At 44.2% G+C, this 27,488-nt stretch overlaps 1 protein-coding gene across 1 annotated transcript in view; it reads left to right on the forward strand.

The window, feature by feature from the left end:
- Positions 1 to 13,340: 13,340 nt before the first annotated feature.
- LOC309559745 (uncharacterized protein) overlaps positions 13,341 to 27,488 on the forward strand; it is a 666,899-nt gene continuing 652,751 nt past the window's right edge. The window contains exons 1-2 of the mRNA XM_082263184.1: positions 13,341 to 13,417; positions 23,168 to 25,779. Coding sequence (XP_082119310.1) covers positions 23,169 to 25,733 — 2,565 coding nt within the window. The 5' untranslated portion in view covers positions 13,341 to 13,417; position 23,168 and the 3' untranslated portion in view covers positions 25,734 to 25,779. The remainder of the gene's footprint in view (positions 13,418 to 23,167; positions 25,780 to 27,488) is intronic.

The following is a 27,488-nucleotide window of genomic DNA, read 5'->3' on the forward strand; positions in this document are numbered from 1 at the left end:
GTTTTTCCACACTCACCACTCACCTACCAAGGACCCGTATTTCTGGCTGCCATTTTGGGATCCTTCAGCTCCCGGGTCAGACACAACGCGCCACTGTCACACAGGAATCCCCTTTATCCCATCTAAGTCTCATTGAGTTGTGAGTATCGCACACTCCATCTAGTTTCCATCTTCTGACGGAAATTTTTCAAAACCATAATAATATTGCATATCTTGACTACAATGTTCTTTTTTAGATACACATTGAATATACTGATCTCTGAAGAAGGGAGATTGCTCCCGAAACGCGTCAGATCACAATGTCATATTCAACTGTCATGTTATCTTATTATGTTATGTGTATCAATGAGTGGTTACACCAAGTTTTTTGCCAACATGCTATTTACAAATGCCTGTGTTGTTTATTTTCTACATATAGCCTTTTGAGCTACAGCATGCGCCATTGAGCACATGTTATCAATTGTTTTTTACAACCTGTGCATATTATGCAATAAAATCACAATATTGCTTTTATCGACTGTGTAATTCAATTCTTTCCAGCCACCAACACGTACCTCACACAAAGTCCCGTGGGCCAATCTCTCTTGTTTGTGTATATATTTTGGGATGGAGGAGTGTTTTGGTGGGAATCGGACCATTGCCCCTTTTTGAAGTGAGTAGCAGTCACCTATTGCTATTAAGTGTCCAGACCGGACCAATGGCAAAAGCTACACAGTATGCTGTAATTTATGTTTCACTGTAAAATCCTACCTGTTCTCTACCTGTTAATATGTGGCCTAGTAAAGCCACTTACTTAGTGTGCATGATGATTTCCTGCTTTCAGCATTGACGGTGGGGCTCCTGTTCAAAATAGGAACTTGTGCAAATGATTGATTATACAGTATCCTTTACATGTAGGGACTACATTAGGGTGATCAGACATCCCTGGTTTCCGGGAACAGTCCTCAGACTGAGGACACTGCACCCTGCTGGACAGTGTCACACTCCTGCTGCTGTTCAGTGGAGGAGAGGCAGAGCCAAACAATGACTGTGTGGAGGGCTGGGACCAGGAGGTGAGCAGATGGGGGGGTTTGTACACAGGTATAGACAGTGGGGGAGCAGGGGTCAGAGCTGATGCAGCTGCATGGAGAGAAGGAGAATTTAGCTGTTGTGGGGGAAGGGCTAGGAGGTGGCTGCAGAGATAATATGTGAGAGAAGGGTGCAGAGGTGAGCTATGGATGGAGGGGCAGAAGTGTAGCAAAACTCTGAATCCTGCACTCAATGCCGAACACCATCCTGTGTATTATGTAGTCCTGTGCCCATGCTCTGTGTATTATGTAGTCCTGAACCCAGAGCTATGTGTATTATGTAGTCCTGTGACCAGAGCTCTGTGTATTATGCAGTCTTGTGCCCAGCGCTCTGTGTATTATGTAGTCCTGTGCCCAGAGCTCTGTGTACTATGTAGTCCTGAACCCAGCGGTCTGTGTATTATGTAGTCCTGTGCCCAGCGCTCTGTGTATTTCATAGTCCTGTGAACAGGGCTCTGCATATTACGTAGTCCTGTGCCCAACGCTCTGTGTTTTATGTAGTCCTGTGCCCAGCGCTCTGTTTTATGTAGTCCTGTGCCCAGCGCTCTGTGTATTATGTAGTCCTATGCCCAGCTCTCTGTGTATTATGCAGTCCTGTGCCCAGCGCCCTGTGTATTATGCAGTCCTGTACCCAGAGCTCTGTGTATTACAAAGTCCTGAACCCATGCTTTGTGTATTATGTAGTCCTGTACCCAGCGCTCTGTGTAATATGCAGTCCTGTGCCATTTGCCAAAAAAAAAAAAATATGTCCCCGGATTTCATTTAAAAAATCTGGTCACCTTAGACTACTTCCATTTGGGGATTGTTTTGTAGGGGTTGTTTTTTTAGCAAGGATATTAAACTTCTGTTTTCATTTCTTAATTTTTAAAATAGCTGGAGGGGTTCTGTTTAAAAATGGGGCATTTGGGGGAAGATTTTCTGTCAATATTTTGCAGTTTAATCTTGATTTCTACATTTTGCAATGATTTTTAAAGCACTATGCATACTGTTGGTGATGTATAAATCCTGTATTTTAATAATGCATGGTAGCCTCCTGCTGTAAATAGGGATAATAATAAGCATTTAAGGTCCCATTCACAATTGTGCAACTTGTCGTGCAACTTTGGACATCAGAGTTGCATGACATGTCGTTCCCCAGGTTTTCCAATGATAACCATTCATATATGCACAACTAAAAGTTGCAGCAACTTCAAAGTAGTTCATGCACTACTTTGGTCTGACTTTCATGCAACTTGAGGGCCATAGACTTCAATGTTAACCCTCAGAAGTTGCATGAAAGTCATACCTGAATATTAGTGGTGCACCGAAATTTCAGCAACCGGAATTTTTCGGCCGAAAATGGGCTTATTCCATTTCGGCCGAAAATGGGTTAAAGATGCAGATTTCTTTTGAAAGAAAGGACACAGGAGGAGCTGAGAGTAAGGAGATTGCATCCTTGGGATGGGGAGGGACGCTGAGGCAGTGGGGGGGAGGGACGCTGAGGCAGTGGGGGGGGGGGGGGACGCTGAGGCAGTGGGTGGGGGGAAGCTGAGGCGAGCTTACCAATGGTATTTGTATTATGCAGCATGAGGGGGTTAATGTATTGCCACTGCTGGTCACTGATGCATTAGTGACCAACCAGTGGCAGTTAATTAACCCCTTTGTGCTGCATTAGTGCAACCAGTATCAGTGCAACCAGTGTTAACCACTTAAGCCCCAGCCCTATTTCGGACACTTTTTGTTTACAAGTTAAAACCAGTATTTTTTCCTAGAAAACTACTTAGAACCTCCAAACATTATATATATTTTTTTAGCAAAGACTCTGGAGAATAAAATGTCGGTCATTGCAATATTTTTTGTCATGCGGTATTTGCGCAGCGGTCTTTAAAACGCCATTTTTTTGGAAAAATTTGAAAAATCACATTTCACTGCATTTAAAAAATACTAAACAGTAAAGTTAGCCCATTTTTTTGTATATTGTGAAAGATGATGTCATGCCGAGTAAATAGATACCCAACATGTTACGGTTTAAAATTGCGCCCCCCTGTGGGATGGCGAAAAACTACGTTCAATAGAGATCTCAATAGGCGACGCTTTAAATTTATTTAACGGTTACCAGTTTAGAGTTAGAATGTAGCTCTTTTTTTTTTAATTATTGCCCACGCTCTGGCGATCACGGCGATACCTCACATGTGTGGTTTGAACAGCGATTTCATTCGCGGCTCGACTTCTGTATACATTTTTTTTTGTGCGCGAGCTAACGGTGACGGCTAAAATTTATTTATGTTTTTTTTTCCTATTTATTTTTTTTAACTTTATTACAGGTTTTTTAAAAAAAAAAAAATCTGATCACTTTTATTGCTGTCACAAGCAATGTAAACATCCCTTGTGACACCAATATGCAGTGACAGGTACTCTTTATGGAGGGATCGAGGGTCTAAAAGACCCTAGACCCCTCCACTACACTTCCATGTATGCAAAACGCCGAAAACGGCGTTTTTGCATACAGCCGTTTTTGAAATTTGCCGCCTTTTGCAGCACAGTAACCCGGAAGTGACGTCATGGATGCCGCCTCCGTGTTACGTCATTGGAGACCCGATCAAAGCCGTTTCTGGCTTTGATCGGGACTCCATCCAGCCGGCGGACGTGCAAAGTCACGGAAGCCGGCGGGAGGGGGGGGCTCACCCGGGTAACGATTGAGCGGCTCCCGAGCCGCATCGGTCGTTACCGACGGAAAGGCGACCGTCGGCTCTAAACCACAGTACCGGGATGGTGTCTCTAGCTAGAGGTATCACCCCGGTATAACACTGCAAAGTCTGCTGACGTATATATACGTTAATATGCGGTAAGTGGTTAATTAACACTGATACTGGTTGCACTAATGCAGCACAAAGGGGTTAATTAACTGCTACTGGTCGGTCACTAATGCATCAGTGACCAGCAGTGGCAATACATTAACCCCCTCATGCTGCATAATACAAATACCATTGCTAATTAAATTAACCACTTGCCAACCCGTCACAGTACATCTACTGTGAGAGGGTGGCAGCTACAGGTGTACGTCGCTGCCTGTTTTTGGTGTATGCCCCTCTTCTATCTATTTTAATATCATTTGGGGGAAAAAAGTCATTTTCGGTTTCGGTTTCCGGCCAAGGGTATCCTGCATTTTCGGTTTCGGCCCAGAATTTTTATTTCGGTGCATCCCTACTGAATGTAATACAATGCAACTTGTGTGCAACAGTTGTCCATTAAAACTGGTCAAGGGCAGAGGATGCCAAGCCCACAGGATACTTAGGGACAGATATACATACCATTTGATCTCGTCCACACAAGACTACTACTCTTTGTACTGTACATGACCCTCTGCGGTCTTACTCCTCCTATATATTACAGGTTGCTATATGAATATACTTCCCCCCACCCTTTTTTGGGAGTAGTCCATATTGAGCCATATTTCTTACCGGTCATCGAGGTGCCCTGCTGGTCCCTCTGGGCAGATGCTACAACTTCTTTCTACGCTCTTACGGACTTCGTAGCCCTTGAACGGGCTTGTGGGAATTTGAGCATTCCTCCTGATGGTAGCAATACCATTTTTTAGTCGACAGACCAATCCAACCCATAGGGTTATATGCTAAGGATATACTAGGTATTGTATCTGGAGCTTTGGGTGACCCCTGAGGAAGGGCTCTTGAGCCCGAAACGCGTAGGGTCGTTTCCGGTTCCATGATCGCCTTGTACACCTGAGCACCCCCATTTGGTTCAATAATTGGTCTGTCAAATGCATGCATATTTTAATGCCCTGTCAATGTTATTCATCATGTTTTCGTTTTTTTGTCTGTTTATAAATTTTGAACTCGAATAAAACTGAATTTTTGTAAAATCTTACCTGTAAAATTCCTTTCTCTGAGTCCTCAGACAGTCGCCGCCTCTTCATATTCGTCACAATGGGGTATTAGACTTTGCTCCGAAGGAGTAGCTAGGCAACAGAATATGTTAACATTAAAGCTTTTAACATATCCCACCCTCAAGGGTTGGTCCCCTCAGTCAATACCCTCCTACTTCCTGCAACCATATCTCAGTTTCAGTGGAATAGCAGTAGAGTATATAACCAAAACCCCAAAAGAGGGGCGGGGGCGGCGACTGTCGGAGGACTTAGAGAAAGGAATTTTACAGGTAAGATTTTACAAAAATTCCGTTTTCTCTTACGTCCTCCGACAGTCGCCGCCTCTTCATATTCGTAACAATGGGGACGTCCCAAAGCAGTGCAAACATGAGGGGTGGGAAACGCATCCGCGCCGTAAGGCAACGCAGTCTCCGCATCAAAGAAAGGAACCTTACCAAAGGAAGGAAACCAGCTGGGCAATAGGAAAAAAACCTGCTCAACAGGAGCAACAACCCAGGAAAAACAAATAACCAGGGGATAAAAAAAAAAAAACTTATCCCAACAGCCAGGGATCCCAACAGGTGACCCTAGGGAACAGCCGCACTAAGAACCTTGCGGCCAAAGGAAGCATCCGCCGATGCCTGAACATCTACCTTGTAGAATTTTGTGAAAGTGTGTACGGTCGACCAGGTCGCCGCCTTACACACCTGGGCTACAGAAGCCCCATGACGACAGGCCCAAGACGTACTCAGAGATCTAGTAGAGTGCGCCTTCACAGGCATAGGGGGAACTTTCCCCTGCAAGACATATGCCTGTTCAACGGTCTGCCTGATCCATTTGGCGATGGTAGAGGCCGACGCCGCCATGCCCTTCCAAGGACCCTCTGGAAGAACAAACAAAGAATCCGTCTTTCGAAAAGACTCAGTCGATTTAAGGTAAACCTTAATCGCCCGAACAACATCCAAAGAATGTAGTCTCACCTCTTTCGGATGTTTAGGCTTCGCGCACAGCGAAGGCAAGACAATATCCTCATTGAGATGGAATTCCGAAACTCGCTTCGGAAGAAAGGAAGGATTAGGTCGCAAGACCACCTTATCCAAGTGAATAACCAGATACGGAGACTTGCAGGACAAAGCCGCCAGCTCCGACACTCTGCGTGCCGAAGTGATCGCAACCAAAAAGGCGACCTTTTTGGACAACATAGACAACGAGATCTCCCTGATCTGTTCAAAAGGAGCACGTTGCAACACAGATAGAAGGAGATTCAAGTACCAAGGAGGCAGAGGTTCCCTCCTAGGAGGAACCAGATGCCGCACACCCTGAACAAAAGTGCCAACCAAGGGGTTGGAAGCCACGGGACGTTGAAAAAGAACGGCCAGTGCAGACACCTGACCCTTTATCGTAGCCAGCGCCAAACGCTGATCGACACCTGTTTGAAGGAAGGACAATACTCGAGAAACCGAGTACGTGCGGGGTGAAAACCCCCTGGACTCACACCAGGCAAAATAGGCCTTCCAAGTACGGTAGTAAACCTTCCCCGAGGAAGACTTCCTCGCGTTGATCAAGGTATGAACGACCTCAGGGGAGAGACCCCTCTCCTTCAGGACCTCGGTCTCAACAGCCAGGCCGTCAAAGCCAGCGACTGTAAAGCAGGATGGTATATCGGCCCTTGAGACAGGAGATCGTCTCGAAGAGGCAGACGCCACGGGGCGTCGACCGCCAGATTCACGAGGTCTGCGTACCAGGACCGGCGAGACCAATCCGGCGCCACAAGAATCACTGTGTTGCGTTCCGAGTGTAACCTGCGAAGGAACCTGGACAGCAACTGAATCGGTGGAAACGCATACATCAGCTTGTACTGATGCCACGGGGCCACTAACGCGTCCGACGCGTCTGCCCGAGGGTCGCGCGTCCTTGCCACGAACCTTCTCATGTTGAGACGAGATGCGAACAGGTCCACATCTGGAAGACCCCACTTCGCGCACAACATCTGGAAGACAGCCGGGTGGAGAGACCATTCCCCCTGATCCAGGGTCTGGCGACTCAGATAGTCCGCCTGCCAGTTCTCCACCCCTGGAATGTGAACCGCCGTTATCGCCGGGACATGAGTCTCGGCCCAAGACAGAATGTCGGCCACTTCTCGAGCCGCTCGGGCACTCCTGGTGCCCCCTTGGTGGTTGATGTAGGCCACCGCCGTGGCATTGTCCGTCTGCACCCGAACCGGACAGCCCTGCAGCCGGTCCGTCCAACGATGAAGGCAGAGATTTATCGCACGCAGTTCCAGAATGTTGATCGGAAGGGAGGACTCCCCCTCCGACCAAGTTCCCTGGGCGGACAGAACGCCCAGAACACCACCCCAGCCCGACAGGCTGGCATCCGTGGTAATCACCGTCCACGAGATAGGACGAAAAGACTTGCCCCCCCGACACCATCGGGGACTGGAGCCACCACAGAAGGTCCCTTCTGGTGCGATGGCCCAACGAGATTTGAAGATCCAGAGATTGAGGTCGCCCGTCCCACCTGGACAGGATCTCCGATTGGAGACCCCGCGTGTGAAACTGGGCGAAGGGAATCGCCTCGAAGGTCGAGACCATCAATCCCAGACATCTCATGCACGTCCGCAGAGACGAGTGCGGAACGTCCCTGAGGGACCTGACTTCCTCCTGAAGAGTCCTGAGTTTGTCTTCCGGCAGGAAGACCTTTGCCTGAACCGAGTCCAGGATCATTCCCAGGTAGGGAAGACAAACCGACGGACTCAGCGTCGACTTTGGAAAATTTATCGTCCAACCAAACTCCTGCAGAGTTTGCATCTTGACAGACAGGTCCTTTTCCAGACCCTGGCTGGTCGCAGACCGAACCAGGATGTCGTCCAGATACCCCAGGACAGAGATGCCCTGGGTCCTCAGCAATGCCAGAACCGGTGCAAGCACCTTGGTGAAAACCCGTGGAGCCGAGGCGAGACCAAAAGGTAACGCCACGAACTGGTAATGATCCTCCGCAATGGCGAATCGAAGGTACCTCTGGTGACCCTCGAAAATCGGGATGTGAAGATACGCATCCTTCAAATCGATGGAGACCATGAATTCCCCCGGAACCAGGGCAGCCACCACCGACCGCAGGGATTCCATGCGGAACTTGCGAACCCGCACAAAGCGGTTTAGAGCCTTCAAGTCCAGAATTGGACGAACCTTGCCCTCCTTCCTGGGCACGGTGAACAGATTGGAATAAAACCCCCGAAATCTGTCCCGATGAGGCACCGGAACCACCACTCCCTGAGCCCTCAGGTCTCGCACCGCCAGGTGCAGGTCCCGTAAACGCTCTGGAGACAGTTGAAGATTTGAGGGAAAAAATCTGCTCTCCGGCCGAGAGAGAAACTCGATCTTGTAACCAGATCGAACGATCTCCTGAACCCACCGGTCCCGCACGCGGACCAACCAGGGTTGAAGAAAACTGAGCAAGCGTCCCCCCACCCCAAAACTGGGTGAGGGCGCCCCTTCAGGCCGCACTGTTATGGGCAGCGGGTCCGGACTGACCGGACTTCTGTTTACCAGACCAGGGCTTCTTTTGAGAGCCCTGTCCCTTGAACGGTTTGCCCTTGTAGTGCGACCGAAAGGCACGAAAGGACCTCTGAGGAGGCCGAAAATTAGCATGTTTCTTCCCAGAAGCCCCCTTAGCCTTGGGGAAATGGGGCAAGAGAGTGCTCTTACCTCCGGTGATCCCCTTAATCAACGCATCCAAGGACTCCCCAAAAAGGCGAGACCCATCATAAGGCAGATTGGCTAAGGTCTTACGCGAAGATTGGTCCACCGACCAACACTTCAACCAAACCAGGCGGCGAGACAACACCACCACGCTGTGTACACGTGCAGCCAACGGGACTAAGTCCAAGTCCGCATCACACAGATACATGACACCCTGGTGGATTTGATCCACCATATCCAGGGTCGCCGGCGAGGCCGAATCGGCCACTAGGACGAGCCTAAGCATCTGCGTCCAACTTTGCGACAGCCTGGGCCGCCATAAGAGAGGCAAACAGAGCTTTAAGCATCGAACCCGTAACAGAATAAGTATGACGGGCAAGAGACTCCAGTCTTCTATCCGTGGCATCACGGAACACCGGGGAATCCTCTGCAGGAATCGCAGTGGATTTGTTCAAAATCGCAATTGCGTGATCCACCGGGGGTGGCACACACCACCGTTCATCAGTGGAAGGCGAAAAAGGATAACGCAGCTTGAACCTACTTGGCACAGCAAAAGGTTTGCGTAAATTGCGCCATTGTTCCTTAACAGCGCGCTGAAAATCATCATTGCAGGGAAAAACCTGCGGCGTCCTGCGTTTTCTCTGCGTCCCATAAGCCGCCAAGGCAGCGGGGGGACACACTTCATCCTGCAAACGCAGCATTTGTTTTATGGAAGCAATCAATTCATCCATGATTGCAAGCTCTTCAGGCGATCCAGGGGGAGAATTATCAACCCCCTCAACCTCAGCCTCCACCTCGGACCCCACGAGATCCAGGGAGGAGCGGGACCCTGATAAGGAGACCCCCGCCATAACAGCCCCATCACCTTCACCCTCAGAATCAGAGGAAATAGAAACTCTGGGTCTTTTAGTAGATTGAGCAGCCACCAGCATCTGCACCTGAGCAGCAAGGCCAGCCACAATAGTGGCCAAATCCCCCCCTGGGGGGGAAACAGCGGTCCCCTGGCTTTCCACCAAGGTGGCAGGAAATTTGCCCTCCTGAGAATCCATTGCCCCAATATGATATGCCGGAGAATAAAGGGTTAACTGCCCCTTTAACAAGCGCGGCGAGAGCAGCCCACCGCACCACACACAAGCACAATGAGACCCCCACAGGGAACAATAAACTGAACACAGGCAATGGATATAGCAAGAACAGAAGGATAAAACCTGAGGAGACCCTTGCCGCTGCTGCTGCCTCGATCGGTGTACCCAGGAGAAGAGGAAGTGATGAAACCAGGGCGCTCTATTAAAGCCTATGGGAGGCTACAAGAAAATGGCCGCCTGCATGGAGAACATGCGGCCGGAGCGAGTGCAGGCAAAATGGCGCCGTTTGGCGCCGAAACCGCCGCTCCTACAGTACAGTTATGCATATAACACCATCCATATAAAAAAACATGGCAGATCGCCGCAGCGATTGCTGTATCGTGCCCCAACATGCCACAAAACATGCCCCACAGCACACAGCTTCTCACACTGAACAAGGCTGACACAGACAGTGTCACACAGCTCCCCCCCCCCCCCCCCCTTGCAGCCCGCAGCATGCAGCAGAGTGATAGGGAGACAAACAGTGTGAATAGAGGCAGGTTACACAGTCCCAGACTGACACCCCCCCAGACAGACAGGTCCCCACATAAATACACTTACCTCTCAATGATGTGGGGGACCCGCACAGGCGAACAAGCCGCTGCACATGAGGCAGGGAGAGTCGCATACAAGACGCACAAAATTGGGGTTAAGAAACCGCACAGCGTCCAGTGAGGTAGCCACCTCACCAATAATCCCTGCACCGAACAGGGATGGGTCGTTCACTGTGCCAGGAGCGTTACCTGGCTGAACGCTCGATGGCAGGCTGGGAAGCCACTGATCCACGACCTGCGACCAGGGGGATCAGCCCGAGACCCAGCCCGCATAATCCTCTTCGTCAGAAGAACTAACTAATGCTGACAAAAAGAACAGCTAAGTAAAGAGAGAGAAAAAACTCAAACAAAAAATCAAAAAAGAAGAAAGAGGCTGGGGCAGAAAGCCCCAGCACAGAGAGAACCAGCTACTCCTGACAAGCTAGACATTGAAACTGAGATATGGTTGCAGGAAGCAGGAGGGTATTGACTGAGGGGACCAACCCTTGAGGGTGGGATATGTTAAAAGCTTTAATGTTAACATATTCTGTTGCCTAGCTACTCCTTCGGAGCAAAGTCTAATACCCCATTGTGACGAATATGAAGAGGCGGCGACTGTCGGAGGACGTAAGAGAAAGATATTTTTATACAAAATACAGTGGTCAGTGGCATTTACAGTCCCATATCCAGGGGAACCTTTCTTGTTAAAACTGGTCAAAGTCAAAGTCCTATCCAAGTTGCACCCATCCAAAGTTGCATCAAAGCTGCACACCAAAATCGTCGCAACTTTGAAGTCGTACAAGTGTGAAGGGGTCGTCTTAGAAAGGTTTCAATCAATGAAATAAAGTAGAATACCTCAGTCGTGTACCTATCTGTTCATTTTGAAAAGCCTAAGCCTCAGGTAGGAACCTTATTTAACCACTTAAGCCCCGGAAGATTTTACCCCCATTCCGACCAGGGGGTATTTTGCGATTCGGCACTGCGTGAATTTAACGCACAATTGCGCGGTCGTGCGACGCTGTACCTAAACGAATTTGACGTCCTTTTTTTCCCACAAACAGAGCTTTCTTTTGGTGGTATTTGATCACCTGTGCGATTTTTTGATCACGCGCTATAAACAAAAAAAGAGCGTCAATTTTGCAAAAATAGCAATATTTTTCACATTTTTTTATATGAAATTCCCCCAAAAAAAAATGTAAAAATCAAAATTTTTAAAAATTTTCGGCCAATTTATTTTATGCTACCTATGTTTGGTAAAAAAAATCGCAAAAAGCGTATTTTAATTGGTTTGCGCAAAAGTTATCGCGTTTACTAACAAAGGGAAAGATTTTTGTCATTTTTGTTGTTTTTTTTTTTAACGCGTAATGGCGGCGATCTGCGATTTTTTTTGCGGTACTGCGACATTGCAGCGGACAGATCGGACCCTTGACTGACATTTTTGACACTTTTGGGGTTACCAGTGACATTTCTACAGTAATCAGTGCTATACATATGCACTGTTACTGTAAAAATACACTGGTAGTGAAGGGGTTAACTTTATTTGGAAGGGAGGGGCTGTGTGTGTCCCTAGGGGCGTGGTTTCTACTGTGATTGGCTGTGGCTCTAGCTGTAAGGACACTGATCAACGGATCTACATACCAGATCCGTTTTATCAGTGTCTTTGCAGCGAGGAGAATGACAGGCAGTTTGTTTACACAAGCTGCCTGACTTTCTCCCTCTCCCCCGCCGATCGCCGAGTGACCGGCGGACATCGGGTCCGCTGGTCACACGCGCGGGGGGGTCCGTGACCACGCGGGAGCGCGCCCCGGGGGGCGCGCGCTCGCTCCCTAGACCCTCACAAGCAAGCAACGTAGCCCTACGTTAGTTTGCCTGTGAGGGGCTGACCGCCGACGTAGATAGTCGTGCGGCGGTCGGCAAGTGGTTAAGGAGGCCTACTTCTTATGTCCAGCAGTATGAACAGAACTTGGCGCTATGCAGTGGCAGTGTGTGGCCAGACTGGAGTACATCGACATTGGAGCTGGACCTAGTAGGTGGTAGTGGCCCCTGGGCTGGAGGGGGACATATAACTGTCCTCCCATCGCTATCCTGCAGGTGGCAGGATGTACCCAGTCTGTGATGCAGGGCCCCAGAAACTCACTAACGCACACTCAGCTTTATTACCTACCCATGCATGCACAGTCCACAATCTCTTGCAGCTCAGCATTCTGTGAGAGTGAAAGAGAGCAGACTTCGCGCATGGGTGGGTGGGGAACAAAATCGACCAACCAGTGTTGTCTCAGACTGATGCCCACCAACCCACAACTACTAACACTCCAGAATGACACCTACCCTACCCCAAACGGACACCCCAGACTAACAGACCCCACCCCCTAGCCTGAGGTCCACCCACCCTAAACTATTGACACCCCCCCAAACTGACAGACCCTCACCTCCTAGACCAGGGATCCTGAAACTGTGGCCCTCCAGCTGTTGCAGAACTACATGTCCCATGAGGCATTGTACAACTGTCCTAGACTAACACCCCCCTACCCTTAACCACTGACACCCCCACTGCCAACTACTGACACCCCCTTCCCCTGTGTGTGCACACATCACCTCAGAATCTCATGCATTTTAAAAATGTGTGATTGCCATTGAGAATGTAAACCAATGTTTTTTGAGGGGCCCCCAGAGTCTAAAGTGCCCCAGGCAACTAAAAACTGGCCTCACCTCCCAATACAACTTACAACCCACCCTAACTACTCTCACCACAGAATCCACCCACACCTCCCAGCTGCAATGTCACACAGTATGAGGCGTGCAGGCTGCCATAGTGGGAGGGAACCGGTTAACACTTCCCTGACCCTTTCTCTCCCACCGATATGAAGCTCCTCTGGTTAAATAGTGACGAGTTAGGTCACGTGTGCGCCGCTTAGCTCCTGCTCCTGCTCGCTCTCCTGTGTGTGTGTCTACCCGGCAGATGTGGAGTTAATTTTGTATCCCTGCTCGTTCGGCTCCTCCCTTACCCTACATCACGATCTTTGATTGGAAGTGCCTGTAGCCGGACATGCGCAGTATGCACAGGCGAGGAGAGTTTACTGGAGCACCGGGCAGTGATTGTGGTTGGCGCGGTGTTCGGTTGTGGTGTGAGGTAAGTCAGTGCTGGCCTCAGTTATTGAGGTGTGTGCGGAGGCGGGTCTCCTCCAGTCTGCTCTCCTTCCCCATGTCTGTGCTGGGCTGTGTGTGAGAAGGGCCTGTCCTCTTCTCCTTTATAAGCCCAGCTCTGCTTTGTCTACATTCATACACTCCTTAACCAAGTGCTGTCTGGGGCAATGCTCACATTTTCTTATAGGGTGGAAAACCGCATTAGAACCCTCAAACATGATATCTTTTCTGAGGCTAGAGATAATGAAATGGTGGTGGGTTTTATATCAAATACACTTAGGCCTCAAGCATACTGCTGCTGATAAACTCATGTTTTTATTTTTAGCAGCCCTGTATGTTATCCTATGTGTTCATGCACACATAGACGTTTCTAGCAGCCCTGTATGTTATCCTATGTGTTCATGCACACATAGACGTTTTTAGCAGCCCTGTATGTTATCCTAGGTGTTCATGCACACATAGACGTTTTTAGCAGCCCTGTATGTTATCCTATGTGTTCATGCACACATAGACGTTTCTAGCAGCCCTGTATGTTATCCTAGGTGTTCATGCACACATAGACGTTTTTAGCAGCCCTGTATGTTATCCTATGTGTTCATGCACACATAGACGTTTCTAGCAGCCCTGTATGTTATCCTATGTGTTCATGCACACATAGACGTTTCTAGCAGCCCTGTATGTTATCCTATGTGTTCATGCACACATAGACGTTTTTAGCAGCCCTGTATGTTATCCTATGTGTTCATGCACACATAGACGTTTTTAGCAGTTTATCAGCAGGGTGGTTCATAAGCTGTTGTCTGAACGCCCTAAAATTGCATTTAGCCCCAGTTCACACCTATGCGATCCGATTCCTGCACCATGTCATACTGCGATCCAATCTGGGGGTGTCATTAACATCACATTGGCAACCAGAGCTGTCCACAGATCTCAGTGTAAATCTCTGTGCGATCAGGTGTAATGCAGAAACGGGCACTGAATCGCAGGGTTTCCTGGGGTGAACTGGGGCTGAATGCAATTTTAGGGCGTTCACCGTTCAGACAACAGCCCATAAATTCTTCTGCTGATAAACTGCTAAAAACGCCCATGTGTGCATAGATACATAGGATAAAACGAGGCTGTTAACCACTTAAGCCCCAGCCCTATTTCGGACACTTTTTGTTTACAAGTTAACCACTTGCCGACTGCCTAAACGCTGATCTAGGTCGGCAGTCAGCCCCTCACAGGCAAAGCGACGTAGGTCTACGTCGCTAGCCTGTGAGGGTCTAGGGAGCGAGCGTGTGCACGCGCGGTCATGCACCCCCCCCCCGCGTGTGACCGGCGGACCCGATGTCCGCCGGTCACTCTGCGATCGTCGGGGGAGAGGGAGAAAGTCAGGCGGCTTGTGTAAACAAGCTGCCTGTCATTCTCCCCTGTGTATGAAGGATGATCATACGGTTCTACTATGTAGAACCGTTGATCACTGTTCATACATCTCAAGCCACAGCCAATCACAGTTAGAATCACGCCCCTAGGGACACACATAGCCCCTCCTTCTCCAAAAAAGTTAACCCCTTCACTGCCAGTGTAATTTTACAGTAACAGTGCATATATATATAGCACTGATTACTGTAGAAATGTCACTGGTAACCCCAAAAATGTCAGTCAAGGGTCCGATCTGTCCGCCGCAGTACCGCAAAAAAAATCGCAGATCGCCGCCATTACGCGTTAAAAAAAAAACAAAAATTACAAAAATCTTTCCCTTTGTTAGTAAACGCGATAACTTTTGCGCAAACCAATCAAATACGCTTTTTGCGATTTTTTTTTTTTTTTTTTTTTTTTTTTTTTTTTTTTTTTTTTTTTTTTTTTTTTTTTTCCCGAACCGTTGATCACTCTTCATACATCTGAAGCCACAGCCAATCACAGTAGAAAGCACGCCCCTAAGGACACGCATAGCCCCTCCCTTTCAAAAAAAAGTTAACCCCTTCACTGCCAGTGTATTTTTACAGTAACAGTGCATATGTATAGCACTGATTATTGTAGAAATGTCACTGGTAACCCCAAAAGTGTCAAAAATGTCAGTCAAGGGTCCGATCTGTCCGCCGCAATGTCGCAGTACCGCAAAAAAAATCGCAGATCGCCGCCATTACGCATTAAAAAAAAAAAACAACAAACGACAAAAATCTTTCCCTTAGTAAACGCGATAACTTTTGCGCAAACCAATGAAAACACGCTTTTTGCGATTTTTTTTTTTTTACCAAACATAGGTAGCATAAAACAAATTGGCCGAAAATGTTAAAAAAATTTTGATTTTTACATTTTTTTGGGGGGAATTTCTTATAAAAAAAATGTGAAAAATATTGCTATTTTTGCAAAATTTACGCTATTTTTTTGTTTATAGGGCATGATCAAAAAATCGCACAGGTGATCAAATACCACCAAAAGAAAGCTCTGTTTGTGGGAAAAAAAGGACGCCAAATTCGTTTAGATACAGCGTCGCACGACCGCGCAATTGTCCGTTAAAGTCACGCAGTGCCGAATCGCAAAATACCCCCTGGTCAGGAAGGGGGTAAAATCTTCCGGGGCTTAAGTGGTTAAAACCAGTATTTTTTTCTAGAAAACTACTTAGAACCCCCAAACATTATATATATTTTTTTAGCAAAGACTCTGGAGAATAAAATGTCGGTCATTGCAATATTTTTTTGTCACGCGGTATTTGCGCAGCGGTCTTTAAAACACAATTTTTTTGGAAAAATTTTGAAAAATCACATTTCACTGCATTTAAAAAATACTAAACAGTAAAGTTAGCCCATTTTTATTGTATATTGTGAAAGATGATGTCACACCGAGTAAATAGATACCCAACATGTTACGGTTTAAAATTGCACCCCCCCCCCCCCCCCGGTGGGATGGCGACAAACTACGGTCAATAGAGATCTCAATAGGCGACACTTTAAATTTATTTAACGGTTACCAGTTTAGAGTTAGAGTGTAGCTCTTTTTTTAAAATTATTGCACACGCTCTGGCGATCGCGGCGATACCTCACATGTGTGGTTTGAACAGCGATTTCATTCGGGGCTCGACTTCCGTATACGTTTTTTTTTTTTTTTGTGCGCGAGCTAACAGTGACGGGGGGCGGCTAAATTTTTTTTTTTTTTCCTATTTATTTTATTATTTTTTTAACTTTATTACAGGTTTTTAAAAAAAAAAAAAAAATCTGATCCCTTTTATTGCTGTCACAAGCAATGTAAACATCCCTTGTGACAGCAATATGCAGTGACAGGTAGAGCTGCACGATTCTGGCCAAAATGAGAATCACGATTTTTTAGCTTGGAATAAAGATCACGATTCTCTGTGTAACAAAAAAAAATTGGGATAACTTTACTGTTACGTTTTTTTTTTTTTATTCATTAAAGTTTATTAATTGCGTTTGAAAGACTGCTGCGCAAATACAGTGTGACATAAAATATTACAACAATCGCCATTTTATTCTGTAGGGTCTCTGCTAAAAAAATATATAAAATGTTTGGGGGTTCTAAGTACTTTTCTAGCAAAAAAAAATGATTTTAACTTGCAAGCAACAAGTGTCAGAAAAAGTTCTAGTCTTTAAGAGGTTAAACTTCCTTTCTCCCTGGCAGAGGGAAGGAAAAGATACAATGTAATCATTTTTTTTTAGTTACTGGGAGACTTAAATGCTGATAGGAGTTTGCAGGAGGAAAGATACAATGTAATCATTTTGTTTATAGTTACTGGGAGTTTTCCACAGCTGTTTTCTCTGCTCCCTAAGCTATGCAAAGAATCGAGCATATGTCAGGTTTAGATCGTCAGAGGGGGTGAATCGAGATCGCGATTTTCATACGATTAATCGTGCAGCTCTAGTGACAGGTACACTTTATAGAGGGATCGAGGGTCTAAAAGACCCTAGACCCCTCCACTACACTTCCATGTATGCAAAACGCAGAAAACAGTGTTTTTGCATACAGCCATTTTTTAAATTTGCCGCTTTTTGCAGCACACTAACCCGGAAGTGACGTCATGGACGCCGCCTCCGTGTTACGTCATCTGAGACCCGATCAAAGCCATTTCCGGCATTGATCGGGACTCCATCCAGCCGGCGGACGTGCCGGCTAGGTGCTCGTCCCCTCCCGCTCACCCGGGTAACGATCGAGCGGCTCCCGAGCTGCATCGGTCGTTACGGACGGAAAGCCGACCGTTGGCTGTAAACCAAGGTAGCTAGAGGCATCATCCCGGTATACCCCCGCAAAGTCTGCCGACGTGTATATATACGTCGATATGTGGTAAGTGGTTACAAAAAAAAAAAAACCTGCCCAAACTCACAAAAAACGTCAGTTTATTAGCAGCAGTGTGCTTGAGGCCTAATGCTAGCCAAACACTAGCAGAAAAATCTGTAGAAAATCTATAATGACGATCGTTCGCCCGATATTCTTATAGTCAGTGGATGACGAACGGTAATCTCTTTCAACTTTTCGGCCTTAAAAAATCGTTTGAGAAAATGGAAATGTTTTTGTTGATCTACCGACATTCTTGTGTTTTGTGGCTGCCTCGCCCGAGAACCATCGTGCGACTTTTCTTGCGCATGTGCCAAAACCCTTAACCCGGATGGGAAACATATTACAGGATGAACATAATAGAAATGTACGATTCACGAAAAAACGTTTTATGTAAAGTGCATTTCATTTCCACGAACGTTCATTGCTAAACTCTTCAAACAAGGGCACACTGCTAGCTTTTTCAAATATAGAGTATACAATAACCAACCAAAATTGTGCAATAATAAACTTTACAGCATGTCACAAACAATATAAACATTATAAAACATGTTATGGTCCCAAAAATACAATGATCGTTATGTAGGTTGTAATGTTCTACATTTATTTATTTTCAAATAAAGTCTTTTCAGTGATGTAAATTATTATTATTTTTTTTTTTTTTTTTACTAAAACTAACGATAAAATGGTTAATTTATGTTCATGGAACGTTTATCTTTCGAAATGTGATCGTTCCATGATGGTAGTATCTTTTGCCATTCCGATAAATCGTTTGATTTTATAAAACGTGCACGGCCGATTTTTCTGCTAGTGTATGGCCAGCATTAGTTTGTGTTTTGATATAAAACCCACCACCATTTCATTATCTCTTGCCCCAGAAAACATATTATGTTTGAGGGTGCTACTGCTGTTTTTCACACCTATAAGAAAATGTGATCGTTGCCCCAGACAGCACTTGGTTGCACACAAGGAGTTTAGGGGCAGTAAAAAAAAAAAAAAAAAAAAAAAAAAAACCTGACTGCCAGTGCGTTCAGGAGTGGAGGCTGTAAAAACGCAAAGATCGGCTAAATGCTGTAACAAGCTTTTTGCCGCGTTTTGAAGTTTTTACATTTTAGATAGTATGTTTACTGTAAAAAAAAAAAAAAAAAAGCTTGAAAACGCGAACGCACATAAATGCTATTCAAAAACGCATCTAAAAGCGCATTTTTTTTAACGCTGCTTTTTCCTGACAGCACTCGCATTTTTTAAACGTCCTGTGTGCATGAGCCCTTAAATGCGTTTTAGTGCACACCAACACCTTAGAATACCCAATTTTTTGGTTAACCACTTCTTGCCACATCACGTTGATGTACATCATTTGACTTCAAGTGGTTAAACCAAGAGGATGCCTGCATCCAGTATTGGATTAGCTGCTGGATCGCTTTTACAAGCAGCAGGAGACTACGTTCTTCTGTGGCTTTCCTGTCCCACTGGCAGACATGAGTGCTCAGCCGGTGCTTCCACCGGCTCACCACAAAGTTAACGGAGGACCGCCAGGTCTCTGATGGGCTCTATAGTATAGGAAACTGGAAGCGAAAAGCATTGTCCTTACTTCAAGTTTCCCGAATGTAAACACGCCATTTTTAAATTTGGAAAGCATCTGAACACATGGATCTTGGTGTGGTCAGATGCTTGTAAGGGCAGAGGAGACATCTGGGGGTCTAATGGACCCCAGATCTCTCCATAATGTGTTCCTATCACTATCGCCATCACAAGGAATGTTTACATTCCTTGTGACCGCAATAAAAGTGATTAAAAAAATATATATTAAAAAAAAATCAAAAATGAAAGCGCCCCTATGCTCGTGTGCAAAGGTAGATGCAAGCATTGGTCCCACATTCATACGAAAAAACGGCGATTGTGCCACATATGTTGGGTACATCAGAGCAATAATTCTAGCACCCAGACCTGTGTAACTCTAAACTGGTAAATTGTAAAGACTTTTTAAAGCGTCGCCGTTCCACGAGCATGCACAATTTTAAAACATGACATGTTTGGTATCTTATTAAAAAAATGGGTTGTATATTGTTTGTGTGCATTAAAATTCATTAAAGTGTATTTCTTCCGAAAAATTTGTTTGGAAAACCGCTGCGTAAATACCATGTGACCTAAAATATTGGAAAACCCACCATTTTATTCTCTATGGCCTCTGCTAAAAAATATATATCTCCAGAGATCATTAACCAGCCTCACCTGTGCATCGCCTCCTCTAAGCAATTGGACAGTTACATACATAGTTGGGGTTCTGCCCTATGGACTCCGCTTTGCTCAGCAGGGGATCGGTCCGTTGATACCTTCTAAGCAGGCGGATGAAAGGTCTGTTTCCGCGCACTGTGCAGACACGGACCTGTCAGAGACCCGCTCTCTATGGGGAGATCGTATGAAAATGGAAAGCCTGTCCATTTTCATCCGATCCCATCCAAAATCCGCCAGACGGATGGAAAATAGGGTCATCATTCGTCTGGATTTCACAGATCGGATCAGATAGCAGCTGACATCCGCTGCCCCATAGAGGTGAATTGAGCATCCGATCGGGTCCGCCTGAAAAATGGACAGGTGGACCTAATCGGAAGGCCCGTGTAAAAAGGTACTCATTCTTGTTGAAAACAAGACACAAGTCCATCCAGTTCAACCAATAAAAGTGGCTAATTTTTATTTTTTATTCTAAGGTAATAATTTTTCCTTTTATTGCAAAAAAATAAAATGATTTTTAATCTGTAAATGTCTCAGGAGTTTGTTTCCTCAACAAAAAAAAGCATACATGTGTACTAATGACATGAACCCCCCCCCCCTCCCCCAAAAAAAAGGGGGAAATAGGGATTTTAATTGAATATATTTATATTTTTTGTTTCAGTGAATCCTGTGTCACCCAGTGACCCCAGCATAGTATGTACTAAATTGCACAGGTAGTTGTAGACAAACAAAAGTAGTCCCTTGGTGCAAATAAATTTGGACTAAAAAAAAATATATATATAAGTCCCGTTGTAATCTTTGTTTTCTTTTTTATTTTGTACAGGGTTGAGGCCCCTGATAGTGCCTCTTCTGGATTTGAAAGGCAGCAGTAAGGACCTCTATTCTAAACGCCAGCCAAAACTTGTATTCTAAGGCAGGGCTTGACAAATTTGCCTGAAATCTAGGAGCCAGCTAAAAAAGTTAGGAGCCAGCTTTTTTTTTTGTTTTTTTTTTTTAAACTAACAACCAAGCTTTATTTAATAAAACGGATACTAAATTTACACATAAATAGGACTAGAACCCCACTCTCCTCTATAGCGCAATTGGATGGAAACAGGCTGTCGGTCTCTTTCCATCCGATGCCATCTGATCCGATCCACGGGATGGATAGAAAATAGAACCACCATCCGTCTGTTTTTGGCGGGCAGGGTCAGATGGCGGCAGATTACTGCTCCATAGAGGAGACTGAACGGTCCGATCAGGTCTGCCTGAAAAACTGACAGGCGGACCTGATCAGACAGCCCGTGTGAAAGGGGCCTTCGGCTGTGGCACGGCGATGAGGAAAAAAAAAGAAAAAAAAACATTTTTTTATTTTTTTTTTAATAATTAAAAAAAAAAAAGAAAAAATTATTATTTATTTTTTTTACATTTAAAAAATAAATTAATAATAATAACCACACTCCCTGTCCACTTACCTTTAAGCAAAGGTAACTGGACAGAGAGATGAAGCCTTAAAAAAATTCCCTCTCTTCTCCTCTTTGGCATTGAGAACATGCATTACTCCCGGCCACCACAAGAGGGCGCCAGTTCCCATAGCTTCTCATCTCACAGAAGAAGGCCGAAAAGCCGGGGACTAAATTTTTGGACGCCGTGGAAGTCCGTGAACTCGAAGAGGAGGTGGGGGGTGCAAAAGGGACAGGACACATCCTGCAGGGCACCCCAGGCGCCAGGTCGCTAATTCTAGTCGCAAATGCGACCTGGCGCCCGGGATTTGTCGAGGCCTGTTCTAAGGTTAGTTTAAAAATACCGGATTTTAAATGGCTGCAAAACGCGTAACACGTTTGCGATGCCGTTACTTCCTATGGGCACCTCAATCGCGCTGCCATTTTGCCACACTTGTCGTCAAAAGTAACATGAGCGATGTTTGGGATGTTTGTAATTTTGCAGCTTGACAATCGTGGCACAATTGGGGTACCATTAAGAAGTAATGGCATCGCAAATGCGTCCAGTGTTTTGCATCGATTTGGAATCGTGGCTATTCTGCCCACGATCAGCTGTGAAAGGAGCGTAAGTGTTTGGTTAAAGAAGTTGAGAAGTAAAATTTCATCTAAACCCAATCACACAACAGTGTTAACGCTGAAGCATAATCTGGTTATATTTTGCCTTGCCTGATTCATGTCACCCAATGACTTTTTTGCATCCTGTGGCCTCCTATTATATTCCATCACCGTTACAGATGATGTGTGTGTCCCATTGACATGAGCTTTGCATGACTGCACAAGGCAGACAGTGACCTTCCGTATGAGCCAGTGACCCCATTAAATAAACAAAAATGGGCATCCAAGTTCATGAATCTTTCTTACAAGGTGAAAACGGGATAAAACGGGTTACACATTTTGGCCAGGTGGCCTTAATCATAGCATAATACAAACTGACCTTAACATCAATACATACTTCCTCCACTCATATACATTCTGGTGGAGCTTTAAAAAAAAAAAAGCAAAAAAAAAAAAAACAAAAAACCAATCTATGTGCATATAAAGTGAAAAGTATTTCATATACGTAAACACAAAAATATATACGTAGAGATATTACCAGTAGGCAGCATCTGAGATACCATGATTCTTTAATGCTGAGATACCGTCGGTCCGTTCTCATCCGATCCGCTGGACGGATAGAAAATAGGGTTTCCATCTGTCCAGATTTGACAGATCGGATGTCAGCGGACATGTCTCAGCTGACATCCGATGCCTCATAGGAATGCATGGGGGGACCGTTCAGATCTGCCAAAAAAACGGACCGCCTGAACGGTCCGCCTGTGTGAAAGAGCCCTAGGGTTCTCTAACAAATCTGAGATTCCACACAGGTGGACATTTACAAATTAGGTGATACTAATACATTGTTTTTGGTTGTAACATGACAAAATTTTGGAAGTTTCAAGGGGTAAGAATACTTTTTCATGGCACTGTAGCTCCACCTGGATGTATGGGTGGAGGGTGTATATGTTTAGATCCTAAGGTCCAGTTAGTATAATGCTATGACATTTAAAACTTTTTTTTAACAAGGTCACCTGCTTGGCTAACAACACAATCTTTCCAATAGTGGTTCAAAAAGTGACTATCCTGTTAAACTTCATAATCTAAAAGTACAATTGTTCGTTTTTTTTTTTAAATGTATATTTTTAACAAAAATCAAATAAAATTTTTTTATTTATTTTTTTTCCCCAAAATAACTTTCTTTTTTTTTTTTTTTTCAGAATGCCAAGTTGTTTTGTTAAATCATGTTCCATTTCATGGAGATCAGACAAAGAAATTTTACATGTCTTTCCCCGAAATCGGGATCGTATAAGAATATGGCTCGAGCAACTTAACATTCATGGACAAGAATTTGATTATCTTTTAGAACGGATTGCAACATCAGAAAAAGGCAGATTCAGAATTTGTTCTCGTCATTTCAAAGAAACAGATTATAATAACAGGGGTCCACAAAAGTTTCTGAAGAATACAGCCTACCCTTCCTTAAATTTGGAAAATATTGGTGAATCCTCTGTAACTACAAGCTTAATATTTAGTGGAGCTGATGTTGAGCACAATTATCATAAACGTCTCAGAACAGACAGTTACACTTCAGAATCTACAACTAAAACTGCAGAAAGTAGCTCTGGAAGAAATGTAACTGTTATGGAAACAAGTTCTGAAAAAAGTGATTATTTACAGGGATCTGTATCACAAATCACTAACTGTGATCTTGAAGAGAGCCAGTTTGTAGACTGCATCTTGGATTCGACAAGTGAAAGCATCTATTTTAATACTGAACACAGTTTAGATATTCCTCTATCACATACACAGACCCCAACAAGAAAGTACTGTAAAATTTGTCCACATGGTCTAACAATCCCTCGAAATTCCAAAATAAAGAAAATAAATAGAAGCATACAGTGTACAGAGCCAACATTTTCAATTGGTACACAGTGTTCTCTTGTTGAATTGCCTCCACTTACTTTACTTCCAGTAAAGGAAACCAGTTTTTTGAAGATCGAAACTTTGGCACCATCGAATGAGGATATTTTACAATCCTCTTTTAGTAAAAATATGTTACCAGGACACACAAGGAATACAGGTGCCATACAAGAAAACGAGTATAGAGTGCATTATGATCCAAACATCTACATTGTTGGATTACCTCCAAATCAAAGACTAAAACAAGAAAATGTATCGGCAACTGATGAATTATATAATTTGGATATTTCTATTACACCTCAAAATAAAAGAATTGACAAAGACACCTCTTATCATCCTTCCCAAGAAGAAATACAAGTAAAATCTGAAGAAATTGAGAATGAAGAATTGTATGTTGATTCTGCGGATCCAGACCTTTCTTTTGTATATTTGCCACCAGATAAAGAACGTGTAAGCATGGCAAAACAGAAAAAGTTTTTAGTCTTTGAAGAATGTTTAGACCAGCTGCTTATGAGTTCTCGTTGTTTGCATGGTCCACATTGCACTGGGATCATAATAGAGCTGAGAAAATACATGGTTGGGTCAGCATTAGTAGTGTATGCAGAGTGTAGTAACAAGCACAAATTTAAATTGTGGAATAGCCAACCTTTTATAGGGCACATGCCTGTGGGCAACTTGTTAATTTCATCAGCAATCCTATGTAGCGGATCTAATTTTTTCAAGCTGCAGAATTTTTTTACTGTATTGGATATGTTGGCCATTTCAGCAACCACACACTACAATAATCAAAGAAAATATCTGTTTCCAACCATTCAATATCACTGGATCTCTCAGCGTAGTAAGATCATTGAAAAGATAGGAGACAAAGCTGTTGCATTAATTGGTGATGAACATTGTGATTCACTAGGGTTTAATGCAAAATATTGTACTTATACCCTAATTGATGCAGAAACTGATTGCATAATAGATTTTCAGGTAAATCAGCTTCAGCCTGAACGTTCTGTTTCACTAGAAACAATGGCTTTTGTTGAGGCCCTTGATCGAATTATAGGGGATCACATAAAAGTAAAGGCAATTGTTACTGACAGACATGTTTCCATTAGAAAACTTATTCGGGACAGATATCCATGCATAAAGCATGAATTTGACGTATGGCATATTGCCAAATCTATTGAAACAAAACTTCATGCGGTTAGTAAAAAAAGCACTTGCAGGGAATTGTGTGGCTGGGCATCTTTGGTCAAAAACCATTTGTGGTGGGCATTAAGCACTTGTCAGAATAATCCTATACTCCTTAAAGAGAAATGGCTTTCTATAAGTGATCACTGTGCAAATGTACATGAATGGACGGGCAATACTTTGTACCATCGATGTTCACATCCACCTATAACAGGTCAAGAAGAAAGAGTCTATGAGTGGTTAACACCTGGTTCTGCAGCTCTACATCAACTCAACTGTATAGTTCAAGATCCAAGACTTCTAAAGGACCTTAAGCACCTTTCTGGATTTTATCACACAGGAGAAGTTGAAGTATTTCATAGCATGGTCCTCAAATATCGTTCAAAACGGTATCATTTCCATATGGATGCCATGGTGGCAAGAACCCAACTAGCTGCCATGGATCACAACAATAATATCAATAGGCTTCAAACAGAGATGACTAAACCCAAAGCACAATCGGAGGAAACGTTACGGAACCCTTGCGCATTCAGCAAAGCAAAAAAGGACTGGGTTGTGAGTAAAATATATCAGGCAACCTCTCAGGATTTTATGAAGGATATAATCTCTGATGTAGTAGACTATGCTGCTGGAATTAAAAGTTTTCAGTGGAATTCAAGACAGGCAACATGTTTAAAAACATAGCCCTGTTTCCAAGACCAGAAAAAGTGAGCTTCTCTTAAATAACCTCGTTTCCCTCAAAAGTAGTAGTTTTTTTTTTTTTTCTTTCCAATTTGCACATTAAAAATGTATGTTTTATTAGAAATATTAAACCTGTCACAATTTTTCTCTAGGTAAATGTATTTCTAAAGGTGCTATTGACATGCAATTTTCACCACAAGTCAGTAACAACCCACAAACAATAAGTAATGCACTTAACCACCTTGGCCTGGATGCACGCTCATCATGCAAGACTCCATTGCTGAACAAAAAGAATGTTGAAGCTTGTTTAAACTTTGCTGCATAACATTTATACAAGCCTGTGAATTACTAGAAGAATATAGTCTGGTCAGATGAGACTGAAATTGAACTATTTGCCATAATACACCCTGTTTGGAGGTCAAATGACACTGCACATCACCCCAAAAGCACCATACCAACAGTGAAGTTTGGAGGTGGGATCATCATGGTGTGGGGCTGTTTTTCAGCCTACTGTACTGGCAAACATCATAGCATTGAAGGAAGGATAAATGGAAAAATGTACCAAGACATTGCTAAAAATCTGCTGCCGTCTACCAGGCTGATGAAGGTAAAACGAGAATGGACACTTAGCAAGACAATGTTTCCAAACACAAAGCCAAGGAAACTCTCAATTGGTTTCAGAGAGAAGATAAAGCTGCTAGAATGGCCCAGCCAATCACCTGACTTGAATCCAATAGAAAATCCATGGAAAGAACTAAAGCCTAGTACACACGCAATGCATTTCCGCCGACCGGTCATCCGTCTTTTGTCCAGAGTGGTGTCTGTTGGTTGGAATGTGCTCTAGACTGCACACATTTTCCCGCACGACAGAATTCTACTTCAGAAGTGATGTCATGTGTTGGATTGCTTTGTATGTGTTCTTTCATCTCTGAGCATGCCTAGTCTTGCTCATAAGATTTTTTCCCCATCGCAATCTGTACTGATGAGACGAAAATTGGACGTGTTTTGATGGTCGACAAAAATTTTATAGCCTGCACACCAGGATTTTTTCGGCTGAAAAGTCGGAGTCGGTTGTCGGAAGCATCATACTAACAAGCCGAAAATCGGCAGATCGATCAGACGAAAATTCCCGCCCGAATTTCGACTCGTGTGTACGGGCCTTAAAGATCAGAGTTCATAGAGGCCCATGGAACCTTGAAGATTTGAAGACTGTGTGACAGAATGGGCAAAAAATCAGACCTGAGCAATTCATGTGACTAGTTTCTCCATACAGGAGGTGTCTTGAAGCTTTTATTACCAACAAAGGATTTCGTAAGAAGTATTAAATACATTTCAGTTAACCTGTTCAATACTTTTTTTTTTTTTTTTACTGTTATTCCATTATATTTCACACGTTACTGACTTGTGGTGAAATTTCATGTCAATAAGACCTTTACAAATATATTTACCTAGAAAAATGGTGACTTGTTCAATACTTATTTTACCTGTTGTATATAAAATAATATAATTGTATATTGTAAATGTATATTTGTAAATGATGTGAAAAAAAAATTAATATAATTTTTTTTTTTACTTTTTTTTTTTTTTTTAAATGTCTTTATTTCCTTATGTGGCTTATTCTATCTAACTTGTATGATTGTGTATTTGCATAATATAAAATGTAATACAATTATTTTTTGACAAAGCAGCAAAATCATTTAGTTTTGTGTAGTGACGTATTCTTCTTCGTTTAAAACGTGAGCATTGCAGTTGGGTCCT

The sequence above is a fragment of the Pelophylax lessonae genome, assembly GCF_965119305.1.
Source record: "Pelophylax lessonae genome assembly, chromosome: 1".
NCBI classification, from domain to species: domain Eukaryota; kingdom Metazoa; phylum Chordata; class Amphibia; order Anura; family Ranidae; genus Pelophylax; species Pelophylax lessonae.